Source organism: Liolophura sinensis, chromosome 7 (assembly GCF_032854445.1).
Source record: "Liolophura sinensis isolate JHLJ2023 chromosome 7, CUHK_Ljap_v2, whole genome shotgun sequence".
NCBI lineage: Eukaryota > Metazoa > Mollusca > Polyplacophora > Chitonida > Chitonidae > Liolophura > Liolophura sinensis.
In genome coordinates, this window is record NC_088301.1 from 38,735,537 (window position 1) to 38,758,369 (window position 22,833).

The 22,833-nt window shown below is 37.9% G+C and overlaps 2 protein-coding genes across 3 annotated transcripts; both read left to right on the plus strand.

Annotated features, from left to right (window-relative positions):
* The first annotated feature begins 2,393 nt into the window (after positions 1 to 2,393).
* On the plus strand, positions 2,394 to 6,508 carry LOC135470432 (elongin-C). The gene is made up of 4 exons (XM_064749370.1): positions 2,394 to 2,481; positions 3,500 to 3,690; positions 4,782 to 4,830; positions 5,313 to 6,508. Exons 2-4 carry the CDS (start codon positions 3,522 to 3,524, stop codon positions 5,452 to 5,454), a joined length of 360 nt encoding a protein of 119 aa, XP_064605440.1. The 5' UTR covers positions 2,394 to 2,481; positions 3,500 to 3,521; the 3' UTR covers positions 5,455 to 6,508.
* Positions 6,509 to 12,736: 6,228 nt separating this feature from the next.
* On the plus strand, positions 12,737 to 21,984 carry LOC135470125 (small ribosomal subunit protein eS7-like). Of its 2 annotated transcripts, none has more exons than XM_064748885.1 (7): positions 12,737 to 12,757; positions 15,776 to 15,850; positions 16,355 to 16,426; positions 16,683 to 16,823; positions 17,882 to 17,946; positions 19,885 to 20,035; positions 21,852 to 21,984. In XM_064748885.1, the coding sequence occupies exons 2-7, from the start codon at positions 15,776 to 15,778 to the stop codon at positions 21,927 to 21,929; spliced, it is 582 nt and encodes a 193-aa protein (XP_064604955.1). In that variant the 5' UTR covers positions 12,737 to 12,757; the 3' UTR covers positions 21,930 to 21,984. The 2 variants fall into 2 exon arrangements, with proteins under 2 accessions (XP_064604955.1, XP_064604954.1); XM_064748884.1 differs by lacking the exon at positions 12,737 to 12,757 and adding an exon at positions 12,959 to 12,979.
* The last annotated feature ends 849 nt before the right edge of the window (positions 21,985 to 22,833 follow it).

Consider the following 22,833-nt stretch of genomic DNA (forward strand, 5'->3'; position numbering starts at 1 on the left):
TGCAAAGCTTTCGAGCAGATATGTTTACGAGTCGAAACATTCAGGGTCAAAACGACGTTTATAGCACAAAACCGCCAAAAGAATTGAGAACAACGTACATCGATGTAAAGTACAGAGAGAAGCGAAATGATGCAAAGTAATGCAGTATACATGCAATGGTGATGGAAAGACTTAAGGAATGTTCTATAGTATACATGCAATGGTGATGGAAAGACTTAAGGAATGTTCTATAGTATACATGCAATGGTTATGGAAAGACGTAAGGAATGTCCTATAGAAGGAATGAATTAAATTAGTATCCATAATTGTTTAAAAAGTTGTCGATAAAAATGTATGTCTCAACTGCTTTTTAATTGCAACTGTTCATATATGCAACATGGAGAACTAATTCAACACGATTAAGATACACACCTCCCCTAGCCCAGGGTTAAGCAGAATTAGACTCAATCATGAAGCAGAGTGCCAGATATTCTATTATAACCTCTGACAGATTGAAATCGTCACACAACACATATGATCTAACCAATACAAGACGAGACATGTTAACACCACATGCCGGACCCTTAGGTGGTACATGTATATGCATTACATGCTATCCAATTAAGAAAGAACAATTTACATCGTCAGTAGGCCTACTGAAATTATCCCTGTAGACGTAAAGTCGACGAGACAGGAAATTGTGGTTTTCCCGAATTTCACATAGATGTTATTTATGAGAAATTCAAGGAACTCTACAAACAACGAGAGGTCCGACGAAGAGTAACACTTAAATGCAGTGGAACTGAACAATTGGCTTTGCTTACACTTGCAATTAGAGAAGAGAAATCCAAAATGGAGATACCCCTATGCGGTACGTGAATTTGAGCGTCTGCTTCTGCAGTGAAACATTTAGACTTCTAGAGAATCTACATAGGCCTGCATACACAGTTGACGCCAGAATTTTTGTCGATTGCACAACATTAGGCCTGCTTTCTCCAAAATGACCCGTGCAGTGCCTTGATTAAGAGAGTAGATACAAGCTTGGTGATACGGACTTACTGACCCCACATTAAAACCAACTTTGTAGGGAGATTTATATGCATATTCGGACTCCTGTGAAGTTGTGGTATAAGGCCTACATGTATAGGGCCTATATGCTCTGGAACAATCGGCCGTCTACTTCGTCGCGCATATTCATTATTCAAGATTCAATAGCAAACTCTATTACCTGACTATATTGGTTAAAAAAATTGCTAATCCGGTTTAATTGATAATATTCAACCAGTTTGCCCACGAATAGGGCTGATGTTTGATTGGACATAACCTTTTCCATGCAGCTGAGCACTTTCCTCACAACCACCACATATAGTGACATTTTGGGCACAATATAGGCTTATACTTAACGTAGCATACTTGCATACTTGTCACGGTTTATCTATATCTTGAGCTATGCTATCTAAGGTGTGCCACTGGTAAAACTGATGACTATGAAGAAGAAGATCAGTTGTTAATCTAGCACTGAGCAATTTTCATCTTCACAGCACTAAAGGCTTCCGGGCATGTGATCTTCGAAAATGTGAAACAATGAACGATTTTCAGCTTTAATTCCACTGACTTACAGGAATACTATGCACCGCAGTGAAAGTGATAAAATCCGATTCGTTTTCAGCAGGCCAAACTACATCTAGCTTATATCTTCTTTTTTCATTAGGCCTTCACGGTGCTCGAAAAAAAGGCCATGATTAAACAAACCATAAATAAAGGCCTATATAACGAGCTTCTAGTCGCGTCACATGACGCTTGGAATAAACTTTGCAAACGTAGCCATTACCCGAGTAGACTTTCACATGCATATTAATGCAATCGGATATGGGGTTCTGGAGAAGAGAAAAATTTTCTAGATATTTGGAGGTACTTCTCCAATAAGGTGGCCAAGTAGCATTGAGAGGTGCGTAAAGTAGCTTAATAACGTCTCGTATGCGCAGTTTTCTAGGGAGATCGGTAAAAGAGGGTGCAGGAGAAAAAAAATATTCTTCCGAGCAAGAACAATTATAGTTTTCCAAGCCTTTAGTTTCGTAGCCTAATGAGAGAAAAATAGATGTACGCGGGGGGAGGATAAATTTACATCGTACGTAAGACTACGTACTTAAAAAAGCAACAACAAAAAAGACTAGGCACTTTTAACACTGGGTTAACTAAGAGTTACAAGTACAAGCAAAATACAAACGATGACAAACACAGAAAATACGTCATACAAAAAGGAGTGATGTTAAAGCACTTTTTGCCAGTAAGCCCTGGACAAGCCACTTGGCATTTTTTGTCCTTTGGTCACGAATTTACAACTAATGTTAAAGCATACTCCTATTGATGGCGTCAAGGGAATTATCTCCCTTACAACCACTCTTTCGATCACGCGGCAACCATCCGGGTACTTTTGTTGGTAGGTGACATCGTTACACACAAAGTGCGTTCGGGAGCTCCCGAATTTAGTTCATTTTTGAGGTAAGTTTCACACTGTCCAGACCTAAGACGAGGCTGAGTATGGTTTGAACGATTTCTTTATATGGGGAAGTTGTTAATGTTGTCCAGTGTGTTAGTGAATTGAAATGGGATGCCATGCCTCGGCTCTGGTCTACTTTGTAGTGGTACCGTGGTTCATGATAACTGGAATTCACGCAGGCGTGCCACTATTGTCTTCCTTCACGGATTGTGATTCCAAGTATAAACATTTGTTATTTTGATTCCGTATTTTATGAGTGACGTGCCTGCGACATTAATTTTCGTATTAAGACTAAATTTTGCGAAGTCTTCACTCAGCCTGCTTTTGTATTAATAGTAATTTTGTTTCCTTGTTCACTTGTAGGGCACTTCAGTCGTATCACTTCGTTGGTTATAGCTTGTGTGTCTCATGGTCATATCCTTATAATTACGAAACGATTACAAGGATTTGCTCCTTAAACAAAATTCTGAGAACTTAATACATAACTTTGACTGATTTTTCAGGATTTGGGTTTCTTGTATTAGACTAGTAGTATGTTTAGGTATTGTGACCTGCTAGCTGTGAATATATAATCTCTACCTTTGCTTACACTCCGGTAGAGCTATGGATCCTTACATTTACTTTTCTTGGAGTTGTGACATTTCTGTTGCCTTGCATCTCGGGCACTTTTTTTGTGTCTCCTAAAAGTAAAGATCTGTGCAAATATGCATGCTGCAGTTTCAGAAGTCTCTATGCTTACTTTAACGATTTCCCATTTTTTGTCATGGTTAATTCTTTTAAAAACTGTATATCTTTAGTACATCTTTTTTGTAAAGCCCAAATCTTCTCTTGGCATTTTCAAATATATGGCACTCTGTCTAGAACTAACCAAACTGTCGTGTGGTGGATTACTTAGATTACATTTCTCACAGACCACAATATGTTTAATTTATTGCCACCTATCATGATACAAGTTAGGAAAATATTACAAGAAATTATGAAAAACTGTTCCTAATTGATCTCTTATTTGATTTTGCATAGGTCATTGTGAAAGGGAGCAGTCATGTCTGACATTAAAGATGAGAAGGGAGATGAAGACAAGATGTACGGTGGGTGTGAAGGGCCGAATGCCATGTATGTGAAACTGGTTTCATCAGATGGACATGAGTTTATTGTGAAGAGAGACCATGCCCTCACATCAGGAACTATAAAGGCAATGTTAAGTGGACCTGGTAAGTTGGTCGGAAGATTGAGTTGTGTAGCACAAGGTGTCATTTCAAGTCACTTAGGAAAATTAGTTTTACTACAATGCAATGACCATTGTCCATATAAATGCCTGTACTGTGATTTTCCTCTTTATAGGTTTCGCTTGTGGACAACACAAAACAGCCAGGAAGATTGACTTGTGTTGCATGTTCATCACTAACTCCACAATCAATCAGTCCTGGTACATTAGTTACTTTATACCTTATGAGTAATCCACATTGCCTTTTGGGATTTGAATTCTGAGTTCAAAATTACATTAGTCACATGATAAATCACCAACTATTACACCTGACCAGAGATTCTCATGAGAATCTCATGGCTATGCGGCTGAAATACTGTGTACACATATATATGATTTTGTAATCATTGAACAGCTCAGTAATCTGAAGGTGGGGGCCTCTGTGGCTGAGGGTTAGCGGGCCCTGTGGCTCAGAGCTTCTCATGAATGTGATTGCTGTGAGTTCAAGCCCAGCTCAAAGCATGCTGGATTCCTCTCCTGTTGTGCGTTGGAACCTGCAGATTGTCATGGATCCCCTAGGCTGTGTCAGGTTTACTCCCCCCATAATGTGGAGTGCCGTGAAATAAGTGAAACATTCTTGAATACGGTATAAAGCTTCAATCAAATAAATAAATCATCTGAAGCTTGTATTCAGAGATTTTTGCTTTTAATTACCCTCGTTGTAGATTTTGTTTGAGCAAAATGAGATTTGTCTTTAAAATACACAAAGTGTTTGCTCAATACTATTTTCAGACCAGGCATTTTCAGGATTCCCATACCACCTCTGTTATTGGGGCTTTGCATACACAGTAATCTCACTCTGCAGGTTGAAATGTGTATGTCAGTTAAAGAAAATATTGTCAAGTTACATGTATTGGACAAAATCCCTTGATTTACTCAGGTGAAACTGATTTCCTTCACCCATGAAATTGTAAAATAAAGACCCTGCCTGCATTTGTGTAGGGCACATCCAGACTAAAGCCATTGATCCACTGAATGAAATTCCCTGTGACATATTTTTTTTTAAGACTTAATGGAGTCCATATGTTCTACTTGTAGGTCAATTTGCAGAAAATGAAACAAATGAAATAAATTTCAGAGAAATACCGTAAGTATATTACTTTAGTTCAATTATAAATTTCTAATTACCTACAAACCTGTAAGTTAATGTAATTAAAATTAGCTGTGTTTGTCATTTATGTGGATAGCGACGCGCTCATCGGTTTTACTATGCAAACAAGCCTAAAGGTGTCTGAAAATTGCAGTTGCAATCAGCTACATAACATTTGTAGTGGTTCACACAAGCTGTACCGAGCAGACCAAATTTACAATGCAAGCAAGCTGAAGTTTGCTACAAAAAAATTGCAGTGGTAGATGGATACATATAGTTTTATTGAAATGAAGGTAAGATGTTGAATGAAAGCTGTATTGAGCAGAGGAAATAAGTCCAAAGCTGGAAAAACATTTTTTTGAAGATTTTAAAAAAAGGGAAAAAAAGTATACTAGTAAGGATCATAACACTATTTATTTCTCTGTCATCTCAGTTATTTTTATATTACTAAAACTTGCTTGTTATTCCCCTTTTTGCAGTTCCCACGTGTTACAGAAAGTCTGTATGTACTTTACATACAAAGTGCGTTATACCAACAGTTCAACAGAAATACCAGAGTTTCCCATTGCTCCAGAGATTGCACTGGAGTTGCTGATGGCTGCCAATTTTCTGGACTGTTAAATTGTGCTGCCTGTCTGAGTTCCATGGCATTATAGAAGAGACGCTGGCTGTGTGAACTATGGCATATAAAGTGTATAAATAGGCCCTTGTTCATCCAAGCATTTCTAGTGTTGTGGCAATGTTAACAGAATACTCCCTTTGTGAAACACTGCCAGAATGTGTTAGTGTTCACTACAGAAATATGGCACAGATACCTTGGATTTTTCTACTGGAAACTGGAAAATATGGCTGCTTGAAATGAAATATTGTATCCTAGTTGTAGATGTGATCAGAACAGGCTTAAAAGAGCTGTCTTTAAAGTAGTTCCTTTATTTCTGTTAACTGAGACTCCGACATGGAATGCATAAACCAGGTTTGTTTATAAATTTCTGAATTTGTAGAAAAGAAATCTAGGATATTAAAGTAGGAAGGGGGTGTGTTTGAAGCTCCTCGTAATTTCTGCTAATGAAGAATAGTAATGAAATGAAAACAGCTTATTATTGTGGTGTTTTTTAACACTTGTCAACAGTACTTGCAGCATGCAGACGGATCTTGTCTGTAATGCTATGAAAATTAAGCAATAGTTTTGTTCTTCTTCCTTTACTAAATTCTCATTTTTAAAGGTACATATAGTCCATTGTTTAAGTTAAGTTTTTGATCTGTTAGCTGGATGCTTATATTGTTGGTTTCTTTCAATCAATGATTGTAGCATGAATAGCACAGCTATTTCATTGGTAAACATGTGTCCAGTATCCATGTTATCACCTTGTAAAGCCCTGTAAAACATGTATTATATCACAGTGTCTCATTATTTCTGGTCTTTTTTTATATATAAATATTCAGCTTCCCTTTTATGTAGGGCAAAGAGAGTGGTGTTTCACTATAGTACCGTTCGAACTATGTATTTATTAAAACCTCGTCAAAAAATTATGCTATTAAGGTTTGTAAAAGTAGTTTCATTTATACTTTTAAGTTGAAAGTGTATTTAGTCTTGATCGTTGTAAAACTCCTGCATGCTTGAGTTTGAAACATCAGAGAGAGAATTAAAGTCCTATCTATATATAGATTTGAATGGGTTGGTCACTTAATAAGTGTACTGTTTTTATGCATCCCTAGCTCCATGCAAATGTGTTTTCTTGCCTGAAACCTTTCATTTCCTATCGTTTTACTTGAATACTGAAGTAGTCTCAGATGGTTGAAGCGCAAGCTCAATGCAACCGTCAGACTAAAGGTCTTTTGTTCGAATCTGTGTAGCCTTGAGGTTTTGGCTACAGCTTCCCATTCAAGAGGTTTGTCAAATACGTAGGGAAGGTTAATGGTTTACTCAGGAGCTCTGGTTTCCCCAACCCATATACCTGAGTGCTGCCATATGTGATTGTGAAAAATGCTTGAGCACGCCATTATACCACCGATCAATAATACGGGATGGTATTAATTAAGGGGAGACGAAAATGTTACGAAATCAGTCAATCCAGCTCCAGCAACATACACATCTTACACCTGCACTGGTATATGTTTGACATGTTCGCTCTTAGATTATTGTTATTTGATTTTATGCTTGGCTCTCCAATTCAAAAGTGGCTAATATTTGCTCGGGACAGCTGTGGCTCAGATCGGTAAGGCGCTCTCTCGCTATGACTGTTTGGCCTTTGACCAGTGAAATTCAGCGCTACTCTGTTTCCTCTGTGGCTTTAAAAGGATACGGTACATGAAAAGGTACTATAAAATCTTAAGAGTGGTTTTAAGGAAAATGAGGAAAGTTATTAAAAAAAAAAAAACATGACCAAATTTCTTTAGTTTTTTTAGGCTTGTTTTTTTATGTTTCTTAATCTCTCAATTTTATACATACTTTTGTTATACTTTATGTTAGGCCACATCATATACTCCATATCAATTTAAGTCCATATTCTTAAGTCCGGAGGCTTGTCTGGTATTTGGCAAAGGGTGAGGCTTTACATCGGGCTTTCTGGTTTCCTCCACCTGTAAATCGGGGTGCCGTCATCAATCCCTCTACCTCATTTAAGACATTTGTAACTGGTTTGAAGCAAGTTGTTCTTTGTTTTTTTTTTACAGGAACTTGTGTTGGCTGCGATTTTGCTCGTCGATCCAAAAAGCAGTTGACGGCAAGTCAGTAGTGTAGTGAGGCCGATGTAGTATTTAGAGAAAGTAAAATTAACTGGACTCTCCGGCTAAGACCAGTATCAAGGTCTGGTCAAACTGAGCCTGTCAAAGTCTTCTCTGGAAAAGTTTCCAAAGTGTTTTTGCCAGGTCACATTTTGAGGCACAAACTCATTGGCATTATTCACAACCAGAGTAAGAACATCGGTAATTCTCAATAGGTATTTTGATCAAGCGTGAGGTTGAAAAGGCTTTCTCCCAAATGGAATATAAATATATACATATATGTTGATGTGATACTAACATCAAGGGCGTGTAGCTTAAAGAGAATAACAGCTTTGGACAAAGCCGGTTGTTTGCAAGTCTTAAAGGAGAAGAGAATTTAATTATCAAACAAATACCATTGAAAAGAGTATGCATTTCCTTGCATGTGGAAAAATTCTAATATGTACCTCGAGTTCATAAATTATAAATAAATTCAGCGCCAAAAGCCGCTGTGGGCGTTTCCATTTTGCCGAAGAAACTAGTCCTGAAGTCTCCTGTGTTAGGAGGAGAATTTCTGTTGGAAACCACCGAAGTGCGGTTCGTACATTACCGGAAATGTACGTTACCTGCCAACCTCGTGTACTTTGCGTTGCTTCGGTGATTTCCGCTTGGCGATCGAGGAATCGGAATCTTGGACGTAGGTTCCGAGTTTACTGGTTCTAATTATAACGATTATAGCCGGTTTAAACAGTATACTATCAGGAGGCCTTCAGAGAAACGTAGTAATGACTTTAAATCCACCAAAAACAACAGATTTACTGCCCTAGCTGATAACCAGTCGGCCAGCGAGTCTATAGCTGGCCTAAATAACCTGGAAATTCTTAGCAAAACGATATCATTTTCGAAATGGATTCTAGCTACAAAGAAGCAAATATACTGCCGTATCAATTTGACCCATATAGTGGACGACGTTGAAGTTTCGATTTATGACATTGACATCTCGGCCAGACTTCACATTCCGAGCTTTCACAGAATTTTTTGTCTTCATCCAGGCATTTCCCACCGCACTGGCAATATACGGACTGGTAATCTACAACATGACCGTGTGTTACTCTGTACATTTCGTGTATTTACATAAGATGTAATATTTATTTACTATTCTCTTCGCAATAAATACCATTCTATACCCCGAGGGATTCTAAATTCATACCTATATGCGATGACAACTAGCGGTACATGCTATTGTCGGCATTCCGAATACACACTTAGAAAAGAAGGTGCAGCCATAGAACCTTTAGGGGTTCCATGGTTTGCCTCTGTGGTGGCACCCTCTAATGTTCCATATTCAACCTTATTTGTAGGGTTCCATTTAGCACCACACATGGAAGGTTCCAAGTTGCACCCCAAAGGTACAATACAGACATCTTTATTCGGTGCAATTGTACAACCTTTAAAAGGGTTAAGGCTTTACATCAGCCGTGGAAGACACTAGATCAGCATAGATCCTTATTGGTAGGTTTCAGTATAGCACCAATGGAAAAGGTTACGTACTGTACCCACAAGTTCAATATTGGTGCCATTCAAAGGTTCAAGATAGATTCAAGACCAGCACCCAGTATTGTTGAACATAATTTCTGTAAGGTTTAATCTGACATTCAATAATGAAACCAAAGGGTTAGTTTTAATTGGCCACCTCTGGGATTAACACAGTAAGAATTCAATGATATTTACTGAGTGTAATTCCTTTGCAAAAATATGTACAACAAATAACATTTTACTTTCTAGGATTTCAAAAAGTGAAATGGTTCACATATTGTCTTTTTCACGGATACTAACATTAATACCAGTTGCTTTATATCGCACTGACCTGAGTTTCGTGGTCAGCAATTTAAATTCCATGGCCTGCAATAAAACTGCCTCATTCACACGTACTGCACCACACTCCTTTTCATATTCAATTAGAAAATACATGTACATGGTACCATAGTAGTCAACTCTCCACTTTTTTTTTGTTTTGAAGAATGTATATTCAAGACAAACACACTTTGATTCAAAAAATTAAAGCCATTGATAATTCCTATAACATAATTACAGGACATATTTTACCTTAATTCAAATAGTCTGACAAGGAGCATCTGTGATGTACATTATTATATTTGTACAAAAGTTATATGCCTTTGAAAAAATCTCCATGGAGAGTTTTAAATGCCTTTTCTTTTGATGTTTCCTTCATCCGTACGTTTAGCTTCACATAAATCTGAGGTAGTGTACCTGTAAGTTCATTATTAAAATTTCAGACATTACTAGGTACAAAAAAATTATGCATACATATATACAAGTATATGCAAGAATGCATTGCCAAAGTATGATTTTCATCAAAAGTATCGCTATACATTCACTTTGTGTCACTTAATTTGTGAGAATTCTAAACTTTACACAAGACAAAGAGGTGGCCAACTGAATAGTCAACATTTTTTAAATCTAAGATTTAATACTGTTATAACAGTAAAGGTAAACTAGTCCCAAATTTTGTTACAGTAGCAGTAGCTTTGTCCAGGGCACCATTGTAATAAACAATAAAGTTAACATGTAATTAAAATCTATGGTCAAAATGATTGAACCGGCTTCGGAAGCGGTAGATCCAGGGTCAATCCTGGGTCGAGTAAACCATAAGACTTTAAAAGAGGAAGTTGTAACTTCCTTGCTTGGCGTTCAGCGTGAAGAGGATAGGGCAACGATTGTATAACAACTCGGGCGGGGCAGCTTACTTGCCTCCGGTAAGGCGTCTCAGTGAAGCAGCACTAGATACAAGAGCGGTGTAAGTCCGTCCTGCAACAAGGAGGCACTCTAAGGATTCCTTCGTGTCGTCTGACTGAAAAATTACGACGTTAAACCCCAAGCACTCACTCACTGAAAATAATAATGCATACTCTTAATTTACCGGTTTGTAAAAAATTAGTCAGCTCAGGGCAAGTATAATCAACGATTTAACCAGGTCAAAATGAATCAGATCACAATGCTGGTACACATATATGACTGTTTATACGAATTAAGGACATAAGTTTTATAACAACCAGGCAGAAAGATTTGTACATGTACATATTTTATGGACAACCAACCATAACTCTGCAAACAATTGTCAGATAAGTGTAAAAAATATGATCTTCCATATATAAAGCACCTTAATATATGTGGAAATTCGTCAAGAAGGGTGGCGGAGTAGGAAGAGTAGAAAGGTTAGGAAGAAAGACTTAACTCTTTGAATCCCTAATGCGCATGTATAAATTTATCAATGTTTTCATGCAGGTACAAAGACCCTGATGACAAGCTGCGGTCATGATACTGATTTTTGAACAGCCAAATCTTGGATATGGATACAGTCAAAACAGTATACAGAAAATGCCTAAACAACTGTCAGATACATTTAAAATCCTAATACATGTACTATTCTGTTTGATTCCCTTTTTTCTTTGAATGGGTGTTTTATGCCGTACTACAGTTATCTCACAGTATATAACGTTGCAATGAGAGGACGCCAGGCAGTGTCAGGGAGAACTTGGATTCGACCATGCATTTTCCTCAATGGTGAGAGTCTAAGACCATGCTGCCACTGAGGGTCTCACAATATCAATTTGATTTGGGGTTTTCCGTTATACAGTTATATTTCACCTAAAGTTTTTACCCCAAAATGGACTGTTCAGTGGCACACGGAGTATTACAAATTAAAAACATATTTTTAAGAGGTTGAGTGTACTTGTGTGCAAATAGCCGAGTACCTTAAATTAGACCTCACAGCCACAGAGGGTCGTGTAAGTTTGAAAATCCTACGTATGTTATACCATAAACGAAATGATATGAATTGAAATGATATAAATGATGTTGTTATATCAACTACTCAAAAATCAAAATATGACAAGCATCACTTCAGGTAATCTTGCACAATTTGTACGAGAACATATGCCATAAAAGTCAAAATGTGTCCAGCACAGGCCTGTGCTTGTACAGGCTATAGCTTGTGCCTAAAGGGGCGTATATAGTCGTGTACAAGATAAATACATGCACGATGTGGATGTCGGCGTTATAGAGTGTATAGACGTTTACTGTCTGTCAGTTTTCAGTTCAGTTAATAGTATTTTATAAATACTGTGTACAGTTGCCGTTGTGGAAATTCAGCCGTATTCCTGTCACAGATTAATCGTTTAATAAAGAATGTGAAGCTGAAACACCCATCGTTTGGTGTTTATATTTTGACTCCTCGATTCGTCCACACATATGATGGGCGCCATATGCTTAAATATAATGCAGTAAGCAAGAGAATTATCTTTTTCTTTTTAAATTCATGTTTGTTGAGAATGGTATTGAAAAGTGAAGAATTGTAGGCAGTTATTTCATGTTGCCTTAAACTACCAGAACACTTATGTACGGTTGAAGACAGAGAGCATGTATAATATGTTTTGTTCAATTTCTTGAAATACAGATATGAAGTTCATATAAACCTGTCTCGAGGAATAAAACTGGTTATAATGAAAGAGAAGAAATTCTCTGTTAGAATACCAAGGCAGAGAATACACCAAAAACTACATGGTAAAGTAGTCCACACACGCTCAGTATTTTCGTGGAAAGTGGACGAAAACTGGCAGTGGTACCTCCATCGTGAAAAATTTAGCTACAGCAGTTTACTTAGATTTTTTTTTTTTTTTTTTTTTGATTGGTGTTTTACGCCGTACTCAAGAATATTTCACTTATACGACGGCGGCCAGCATTATGGTGGGTGGAAACCGGGCAGAGCCCGGAGGAAACCCACGACTATCCGCAGGTTGCTGGCAGACCTTCTCATGTACGGCCGGAGAGGAAGCCAGCATGAGCTGGACTTGAACTCACAGCGACCGCATTGGTGAGAGACTCCTGGGTCATTACGCTGCGCTAGCGCTTTAACCGACTGAGCCCAGTTTACTTAGAGAATTTCGTAATAGCGACCCAGGTGATTATAAGAACTGTTTTTATCTCTATCACTGTATTATCTTCCGATTTGATCTTTCATATAAGCATGGTAGCTCACGGTATGGTTAAAAAATCTGTATTCAGTCTTGACGTAGGACAATATGTATTGGCTGGTATGTGGGCTAAATTTAAACTCCCGCCATTATACTATTCTCGCGATAATAGCAAGTTCCGGCGAGATCGCCCGTGGGAAGGCCTTTTCTGTCGCCGCCTCAGCAAGGTTCGTGTGGGCAATGTATACGAGGCTTTAAAATAAATGTTTCTTATATCTTTACCAATGGTAGATATACCGTTAGCGGTCCAGAAACAACTCAACAGGTCATTTGCAGTTATATCTGAGATATTTTAGAAACTGATGGATGTTTTGAAGTGGGATTGAGGGGGATTTGAACAGGCATGACATCTGGACAAGTCCATTGACTGTCGTTGCTGTTGCAGCGAGGTAGTAAACATAGTTGTTTTCACGTTTTGTAGTATTTTGACTTTGTTGTGTTATTGACAAAGATGTTATAAGTATCGCATTCATGAAACAGTAGGGGCGAGGGAATCTAAATCGAATGAATCATTATTTTTGAATCTACTTGTCTTGTCAGCTTCCAAACTGATGGAAGTGAATGAAACCTATGCCAAAAGGGATTTCTTTTTGGTAAATTTTATTGACAACTACATTGTGATTGGATACTTTAATGGGACTAAAGTGTATCCACTGTTCAGAGTATAACCTGTTACCATTTGTCGTCTCGGACTTCCTCCCACATGTGTTTCCCACAGTTCAGTTAAATTAAACGTTGGGGTCTGTTTTTAACAATGCTTGATATTTACCTACCTCACCGCTTTTATCACTGAACTGGACAAAATCCTGTCGGTCCATTCCGCAGCGCACCTCAAGTCAGCCTGCCCTCACTGGAAAAGGCCTGCCATCATAGCCTTAATCCACCTGCCCACAGTTAATGTTCAACAGAGCCAAATATTACCAACTAAAATGCCTTCGACGGAATGGATGACACAATGAAGCACAAGCATAACATATATCGTATAAATTGATCCTTCTCCTGTCTTGGTCATGCTAGTTTAATTAAATTAAAAACTAAGATTTATAATTTTCAACAATTTCTGACATCTACCTGTCTCAACGCTTATTCGTTGAATTAAAAAGCCTGGTAGGTTCATTCTGCTAAATCCATTTTGAAACGGTTGAACACGCCAATTTCTGGCGTGCATTAAAGAGAATAGGACCTTTACTACCACTCCGAGTGTAAATCCATTCCCGGGTCGAAATGTGTTTGAAATCCACAGAAATATTTCCTTCTCCCTCGTCAAAATATTTTGCTGTAATGGCAAGTCTGGTGTACTTAAACATCAGAACTGTGTGCGAAAAGATACAGAGATCAACCTGACAAGACAAGACCACAAACACAGTGTTAAATGACATTTAGCGATTATTTCATCTGTCTTTGTGGATGTAGAATGCAAGGAACAATTTGCCGAGTCAGTCGATGCTAAAGGTTCCAGTCTGGACTTGCGGACACCATGTGCACATGTTTTCTGCCTGTGGCCTCAGATAAAATATGAATTTGGAATGCACCCAATGTGTCGTGTGTGCACACCATGACACTGAAAAGAAACAGAGTCACGGAAAACACAGAAAACTTCCTCGCCCACTGAAACTCTTGTGTGGCAGAGGCACGTTTGTCGAGTTAACAGCAGAAGAGTAATAGTGTAACATGTGACATCCATACGACTTGAATTTAATTGTAGAAAATGGGTATCCAGAAAAATGATCCTATAACATGCTAGCAGCGATTTTTGCCTGCATTTGGCGTGCAGGCAGGCATTAAGTTACATTGCATTGGCTATTGAACTAACGTATTTACCATCGTCACATATGCTACCTGGTTGAAAGCTGGAAGTTCGTACCCACTCCTTTCCATTCAGGCTACTGTCCTTCGTGGGAAACAGATACACTGTGGAAGCCCGTTTCCTAATCGTATTTTCCCCACATCAGAGCTGTTCCTCACTAGAAACAAAATACTTCCCGCTCGCTCACTTTAGTGTATCACTGTCAACCATGTCATCATAATTCACTGATCGCCAGATTCTGCATGATACCTTGTCATTCTTGCTGTTGGTGCATCCTGTACCGTTAACAGTGGAACTGTAGCTTTATGTAAGTGAACTGCTCAGGTGAGCTAGTGGGAGGTATTTCATTTCTGTTGAGGTACAGCAGTGATGTGGGGGGGGGGGGATATGATTAGGTGGCTTGCATCCCAAGTGTTTCTTCTGGCAAAGGCTGGCCTAATTGAACGGTGTACGCACTTCCAGCTTTCCAACATGCCTTGCAGAGCAGCTGATCCATAAGACGTATTTTACAAAGCATGCATAACTCTATGGAAATTAAACTATTGTGATAGTGTTAACATAGAGTTCATCTAGATGCACTCAGTGGGTTATTTTAAAATTCTGACATTCATCGTAACACCAGGTTAACTCCCACTCTCAAAAAACAATACGTAGATTTCAAATTTCTGTATCCTTCCCATTCTTAGCAATCAGACTCCTCTCCTCTCCTCAAATCGATGTAGTTTTGTGTTAGAATATTGAATATGTTCCTCCTAATTTACTATTCTCACAGATGAAACTAATGAATTTGCTGCCTTGTGGTCACATTGACTGCCAGAACTTTGGTGATATAGTACCTTGCCATTTACTGCCATTTTGAAGTGACACTTGACCTACTTGTGAATTTGAAATGTAGCTGAGTTTAGGCATTGGAATCTGCCAGAAAACTATTATATTTGCATAGCTGTCTTATAAGCACCGCTTCAATCTTAATTCAAACCAGAAGGGCCAAAAAAGTACATGTATTTTTAGTGCGTGTAAGATTAGGAGCCATCAACGTGGACCTCACTGAGATAGTTCCACTGAGTTGGATTTTGAAATTTGTTTTTTTATTGGAGGAGCAGGGATAGACTCCATAAGACTATGGATGTCAGAATTTTAAAGGAGCACATTGAGTACAGCTAGATGGATTGGTTAACAATGCCTACAATACTTGCTCCCAACTGTATTTGTTCTGTGTATAGTCTGTTGTCTGTTGAGTTCCATCTAAACTTGTTCAAATTACACTTGTTAGTTAGTCCTATGCAACATGACTGTGTTATATATTGACCTCTCCAAGTTGTTACAGAAGCTTTCCTTATGTGTGAGTTAAAGTTTCAGTGTTCATTTTTGTTAACAGATGTATTCGGCGAGCGCTAAAATAGTGAAGCCTCAAGGCGAGAAGGCTGATGATTTTGAGTCATCAATCTCCCAAGTGAGTTTCTGATTGTTAAATATGAAATGTTTGCAAATGATGTGTTGTATAGTGAAAAGCAACACTTAGTGACAGAGTATATCTGTCACTAAGTCAACTTTCTAAATAATATATAAATTTATATATAATATATCATGTATTAATTGTTCACAGAAGGACTTTTGTTGGGCGCTCACTTTGTAGAGGCATAATACAAGTAATGGTCTAACCGTTGGTATAGTAATTGGTTTTCTTACTTGTGTAGAAGATCGTACTTGAGCTTGGCATAATTTATCAATCTTTCTGTTATAAAAATAATAGATAAGTTCAAAACACAGACTAAAAGGATTTTCCACAATGAATTCATTGTTATAGAAAAACCAGACATGATTAGTTTTGACAGGTTGTGAGTGTACTCACTACATTCCTTATGTTAAATGTAGGAATTGAACCGCAGATGATGTTCATATTGTTTTGTTATCGGGTTTCATTGTATGTGAAACACAATTTTATTGCCTATTTTAGGCTCTTCTGGAGCTGGAGATGAACAGTGATCTGAAGGCACAGCTCAGAGAGCTCTACATAACTGGTGCCAAGGTAGGTAATTTTGCAGGGTGGATTTTTGTGCATTGTATAACAAAATCTTAGTTTATGGTTTTTCTGTTATTGAATTTGACTACATATTGATGTTTTTGTAGTGTAGCTCTGTTTTCATCCAGTGCCATGGAGTCTTTGCTGTAATTGATAATTATCTGTATTTTTCCAAACACATGGTTATTATGGAAATATTGGCATTTTATGGGGGGTGCAAAATGAACTAGAACATAAAGAGGTATTTGCCACATGCTTCCAGGAAATTGACATTCAGGGGAAGAAGGCCATCATCATTTTTGTGCCAGTACCACAGTTGCGTGCCTACCAAAAGATCCAGACCAGACTTGTGCGGGAACTCGAGAAAAAATTCAGCGGCAAGCATGTTGTATTTATTGCCCAGGTAAATATTTTCTCATTTTTATTATATAAATAGGCACATTTTATGATGGACAGGCATTGTTGGTATTGCATGTACATCCTCGGAATTGTTCATGGTGTCTGAAATGATGCCCTGCTCTGCAGAATTATGTTCATGTCAGTGACTGAAGTAAATAAATAGGAATGTTACATGTGTTTTGATGGAACAGTCTTCGATACTCTGATACATGTACACAGTGTTCTGTGAGAAATGGCTTAGGCTTGTTTCCTTTGCTGTACACTTGTTTCCTTTGCTGTGCACTTATTCGGTCTCCTGTACCTGGGACTTTATTTGTCCCAGCCTGTACAAATTACACATTCATTCTCCAATATAAAGAGGGAAAGCATTGTTAAGGTAAATGTCAGGGTCTCCCCAATGCTCTGCCCAGTTTCCTCCCACCATAATGCTGGTCGACGTCATATAAGTGAAATACTCTTGAGTATGGCATAGAACACCGATCAAATAATTAAATACTACACGTATTCATCAGAGAGTTTCTATAATGACATAAGAATAATGTCCATCGTTGATGCTGTGTATGCATGAATAGCTATAAATGACAAAATTGACGCCTTGTGTACATATTGTGTATTAAAATCAGTGTTCAAGTAAATATTGGGGATGGCATCTAAAAAAATAGTGGATGTGTTTTGCTTGTGTGTTTATTACCATATATTGCAAAATTCTTGATCTTTATTATATTAGAACTTTTGTTGAGGTAAATGTTTCAAGACTTGATGTATTGAGAGGAAGTTTTGCCTTCATGTACCTCCAACAGTCACGCTCTTTGATAGCCTAACTACGAAAAAACAATGCATAACCTACAAATGCAGCAGAAATTTCTGGATAGATGTGTTATAGATACTTTCAAAGTTTCCCAACTAAACATGAGTTTGCAAGCTGTATTTTTTTTTTTGTTTTAACATTTTCCAAGAATGAAAAGTTGGGATGGAAATGTGATCTGTATATATGTAGTTAAGGGGTAGAGAAAAGAATTCTCCTATCATGCTTTTTAATGGTAATTTAACAATTCCTTGCAGCGCCGCATTTTGCCCAAGCCTACGAGAAAATCGAGGAGAAAGAGCAAACAAAAGAGGCCAAGAAGGTAAAGACGGTTACACAAAGGTTCCACAGTTTGAAATTTCCACTCTAGTCCTGTAAATGTCAAGGGCAAGCAGTTTGACCCATTGATCTGTTTTTCAGAATTGTGTTGATATGCAGATAATAATCATTTGTATTAGAAGAAAGCAGTAAATATTCTATGGTCTACCAACTGATCTAGTATTTGTAGTTGGAAATCCATTAGCATTTGATGGGAACTTCTATTCATCAGTGATGGCATCGAAATCCTCAGATATGTAATAATTCCTTAATCTCAAAACAGGCACTGATATTAAATCTTTACATTCTGAGTCGAATCGTGGCAATATCTCTCTTTTTGAGTTGATTAAAACTTTTTGGGATACACAAGAGTTTGTTGCGAGGAGCCTAAAATAGTTAGATTGAACATCCCAAAGTGTGATTCTCTTGCATCACTTATTTATGACAATAGTGGAAGAGCAGAGTAATGTCCCTTTGTGTCACCATCTGGCAAATCCTTAAAGATTAATCGAGATGCATGCACAAAATGGTAAGTTTGGAAAAACAAGGCTTGGGTGTGAAGCATTGAACACAAGGTTTGATTTTGTGTTAAGTGTTGTTGACACTTCCATGCTGATTGGCAAGAAGCCAATGCCAGAAGGGTGCTTAATTTAATAGACTTTAAAACAGAAGGGAACATAATTCTTTTGTATAATGCTATGGCACACGTTACAGTAGTAAGGCATAAGAAATGATACATTCTTCCACACTAACTCAGATGAGGTTTTATTTAGACATTAAAGTCAAAATCCAGAAACTAGAGTGTTTAGTTAAGAAGATACCATTGTACATTCGAATGGTTTCATCTGCATGGGTAAGAAATCATACTGTTAAAGGTGAACTACGGAGGTTTTTGATCTGATCTGATTTTTGGTGTTCCCATTCTATCAAAAACTATTCACTGGCTCTATTTTTAAACTTGTTCTCGCAACGATATGGCTGAAAAATTGCGTAGAAGAAAAAGACAACATCGGACTCAATGTACTGATAAAGTATCTCACATGAAGTTTAAGAAAGCATCACCATTTGTCTTTGTGATGTTGCATGACTGAGGATATTGCAGTTCAAAGTAGGCAGAATCTCACATATTGAGAAAATGAAAGTGCTGCCATGTTATCAGTTTTGATCAATGAGGCACAAGTTATCTGTATAACACAAAGAGTTCAGCTGTTTCTGCATATGCTGCCAAAACCCTGGTTTGATTTTGTAGCCATGTGTGAGGGATACAAGTGACACAACTTCATGTTTCAAGGTTGCTTTATCATTTCATATTCCATGGCCTCTTAGGAATTCCAGCTTAGAAATTGATTTTTTGAGTTAACAAGTACATTAGAAAAATGGCTGTGGCCATATAGGCCTGTTTCCAGCTGTTTTCCTGAATAACTCGGGTTATGTTTCTTGAGTCTTTCTTGAAGAGTTGTTTTAGTATCCTTAAATGCCATGACTTAATATCCTTGGGTTTTGGAACATCAAGGTATCAGTCACAGGAATTTCTTTAAAAGGTGAATGAAGGGTACAACCAAATAATGATCTGACATTCTAAATACGAAGTACTTGTCAGCCAATTATATTGATTTACATTTAAATTAATTACTGGATTATTTTGGGGCCTGAATGGTCTAGTTAGCATAGCACTCTTGAATCTTCCACCAATGTGGTATTGAGTTAAAGTTCAGCCCCTCTCCGTTAGGGAAGGACTGCTAGCTCTACCTACAGATGATTGTGGTTTCCCCCCTTGGTTTCTGTCTGGTTTCCTCCCACCATAATGCTGGTTGCCATTGTATAAGAGAAATAATCTTGAGTGTACGACACCAATTATATATATTAAAAAAAAAAATTAATGAATTATCACCAAATACAATACATGCAAGTTGATAAGTGTCCATTTTTTTTCTTTGCACAGTCGTACTCTGACAAGTGTTCACGACAACATTCTTGACGACCTGTGTTTCCCAGCCGAAATCGTTGGCAAGAGGATTCGCATAAAGCTGGATGGGTCTCGGCTCATCAAGGTTCACCTTGACAAGGGACAGCAGACCAACATTGAACACAAGGTAACTTGAACTCTACTTGTGTAACTTCTTTATGTATGAAACTTCAACTATTGTCCTCAGTTTTATAAATAGTTTCACTTTATAAGCTTGGCAAGTGAATTAAAGGGTTATCGGGGTTCACCAAGTTATTGTGTTCTTATGGCAATCACAACCTTAACCATTATGCCCACCTCTTGAAGAGGATTTACTTATCGATTTGTTAATGAGAGGGCAAGGCACAAAATAAAGCTTTCACAGGTGCGCGCATAAAATAGAGGGTGCACCCAACTTTCACAGCTGACATGCACATTTGAGGGGAATGCTGCAAATAATCACTAGCCAATAGTATTTCTTCAGGCTACATGTGACATTGTTCACATCCAGAAAAATTTTTGCGTTGGTGATCAAGATTAGATCCATCTCTGTGCGGTCAGCCTTCATCAGATATACATATGTACATGTATAAGCGTCAACGTGGAGTAAATGTACCTCCATTGCAGAGGAACAACTGTTTGATCAGTGGACTCCTTAAATGGTAAAGTATGTGCTGTTCATGTTTAAATACAATAAAACAACAACAAAATACAATGAAACGACAGCAGACTTTTTGTCAAAAAGGGGAAGATGTTGATCCAACGCCAGGAGTCTAGTGTACAGCAATAATAACATTGCTTCAATAGTGAAACCCAAACAACAGCACAAACCGATACTCTGTCAACATTAAGTGGTAGTAAGACCATTGACATTATACTGGTTCAGACAGTATTTATCCAAGCCTGAGACGTGATTGCAGAGCCTCTATGTCTACAGACAGCCTTTCATATTGTATTTGTTAGCATGAATTCCACAGCTTCAGTGACGGATTACAATACAGGCAGAGCAGTAAGAACTGTGGTGGGCAGGTGGAAAACAAAGATATAGGCCTAGTACTACATCATGTGGGCCCAGAGAGACAAGTCTGGTCAGCAAATGGTGTTTGATAGTACTGACGATTCCTCTTCTGCTAGTCTCACGAAATCACTGTTTGATAACAACTTGTCTGATAAAATGAGTTGGCCACCATCATGCAAGTGAAATGTTCTTGAGCATGGCGTAAAATACCAGTCAGATAAATAAGTAATGCACTATGTGAACTGTGTAAAGAAAACATCTACATGTAAAGCAAGGTACCTCAGTTTTAGTCTTTCTCATATAATTTGTGCACTCAAGTTTCAGCTGGTGCATGTACTTAAATGGGTGCACATTGTGCATGTAAATTTTGCATACTTATTGATAGTTGTTACATTTATATCTGCTCCCATTGGTGTCAGATTTTGAAAAAAATGTGTGCAGTTCTATTGTGTGAAACCTCTGATCATATTTGAAAGTTATCCTGATCTGTGCTAAAGTTTCCTTTCTTATTGGTTGTTGCTTGCCATGCTCCAACTCCTCCAAATATTCTGAGTTTTTTAAAATTTTGTTTCAAGTTCAGTTTATGTAACATCAGATCAAGCATGAAAACCAGCTGGATCAGTAAATAAGACCTGCATATTTTATTGATTTTGTTCTGATAGGTTGTTAGTATGTGCAATAATTGTTCAATAATATTGTCTAATTTCGATAAAATTTGTGTGCAAGTTCATTCTGTAGGCACTCGGGTCAACTTTGAACTATCATAAGCAGGGTTGGGAGGCATTGATACTCACGGTCGTCTGATTGTATCTCATCTTGTAATGTCAACCAAGTAATTGTCCTGATATTAATCATTTCATGTTAGACAAATGTAATTAAATCATGGGTAGAACTCCACACATTATTTTTTAAGGAAATTTTTATTTACCTTTCTCTTTGTTTGCAGTTGGACACCTTCACAGCCGTCTACAAGAAGTTAACAGGAAAAGACGTCAATTTTGAATTCCCTGAGTTTGTCCTGTGAGCAAAATGTGAAGGCTGTAACATTTATGAGAATAAGAAAAAAATCCGTGCTGAAATCCAATGTGTTCTGTTAACTGATATATACCTCCATGATTAGTGCATGTACAGGCCCTCATTTGAATCTGCAGAATAGAACAAAGTCGAGTAGAACAGCTTATAGGATAGCTAGTGTTATGATCGAACATGGGCTTACTTTGCAATGTTTTGTTAACATTTTTATTGTAGATCAGGAATCGTATGTTAGAAAGGAGGATAGGGCAAAACTTTGATCTTGTTGGAAACCTGGGGATGTCGTATTAGTGAAATATTCTTGAGTATAGCGTAAAACTTCAGTCGAATAAATACATAAACTGATCGTGTTGCCGTGCAATTTCTGATCAGTGATTGTATGAGAGTTACTAAGAAAAGTTTCTAGCTCTGTTGAATTAACTACTTTTAATGGAAATCGGCGTGTTCCACAGTTTAGTAAAGCATAATTTGTTCAGGAGTTTAACAGTTACCTCCCCTTGTTCTCGTGGCTCGGGAAGCTGAACTTTTACACTGTCCGGGAAAAAAATTTGTGATTTTCCTCGGTGTCACTGCTTATAGAGCCTTGGACTTTTGAGCAGCCTAAAGTTACGTTCGAGACCACTAAAGTACCACCCGTGTGGTATGCAGTAACTTGACAAACTGAAAAGTCAATAGTTTACCCAGTGCCGACCGGTTTCCTCCACACAAAAACTAAGGCCATCGTATATGTGGCGCACCTTTGAGTATAGTGGAAAAAAAACAAAATTTATTGTAGGCTGCCGCCCTTTCGGGATTAGTATTCTGTTACCGGCAGCAGCCTTACAACAGAAGAGGCTTAGAGAACGGTGCGGTGGTTCTGAGCTAACTTTCCTTCTAAGAACTGATTGCTGCATGCT

Bases quoted from the DNA above. Each gene is read 5' to 3' on its own strand.
- LOC135470432 (XM_064749370.1), top strand. From the start codon at position 3,522: ATGTCTGACATTAAAGATGAGAAGGGAGATGAAGACAAGATGTACGGT. The intron at 3,691-4,781 runs GTAAGTTGGTCG...TTCTACTTGTAG, and splicing joins GGCAATGTTAAGTGGACCTG to GTCAATTTGCAGAAAATGAA. The intron at 4,831-5,312 runs GTAAGTATATTA...CCCTTTTTGCAG, and splicing joins ATAAATTTCAGAGAAATACC to TTCCCACGTGTTACAGAAAG.
- LOC135470125 (XM_064748885.1), top strand. From the start codon at position 15,776: ATGTATTCGGCGAGCGCTAAAATAGTGAAGCCTCAAGGCGAGAAGGCT. The intron at 16,824-17,881 runs GTAAATATTTTC...AATTCCTTGCAG, and splicing joins ATGTTGTATTTATTGCCCAG to CGCCGCATTTTGCCCAAGCC. The intron at 20,036-21,851 runs GTAACTTGAACT...CTTTGTTTGCAG, and splicing joins AGACCAACATTGAACACAAG to TTGGACACCTTCACAGCCGT.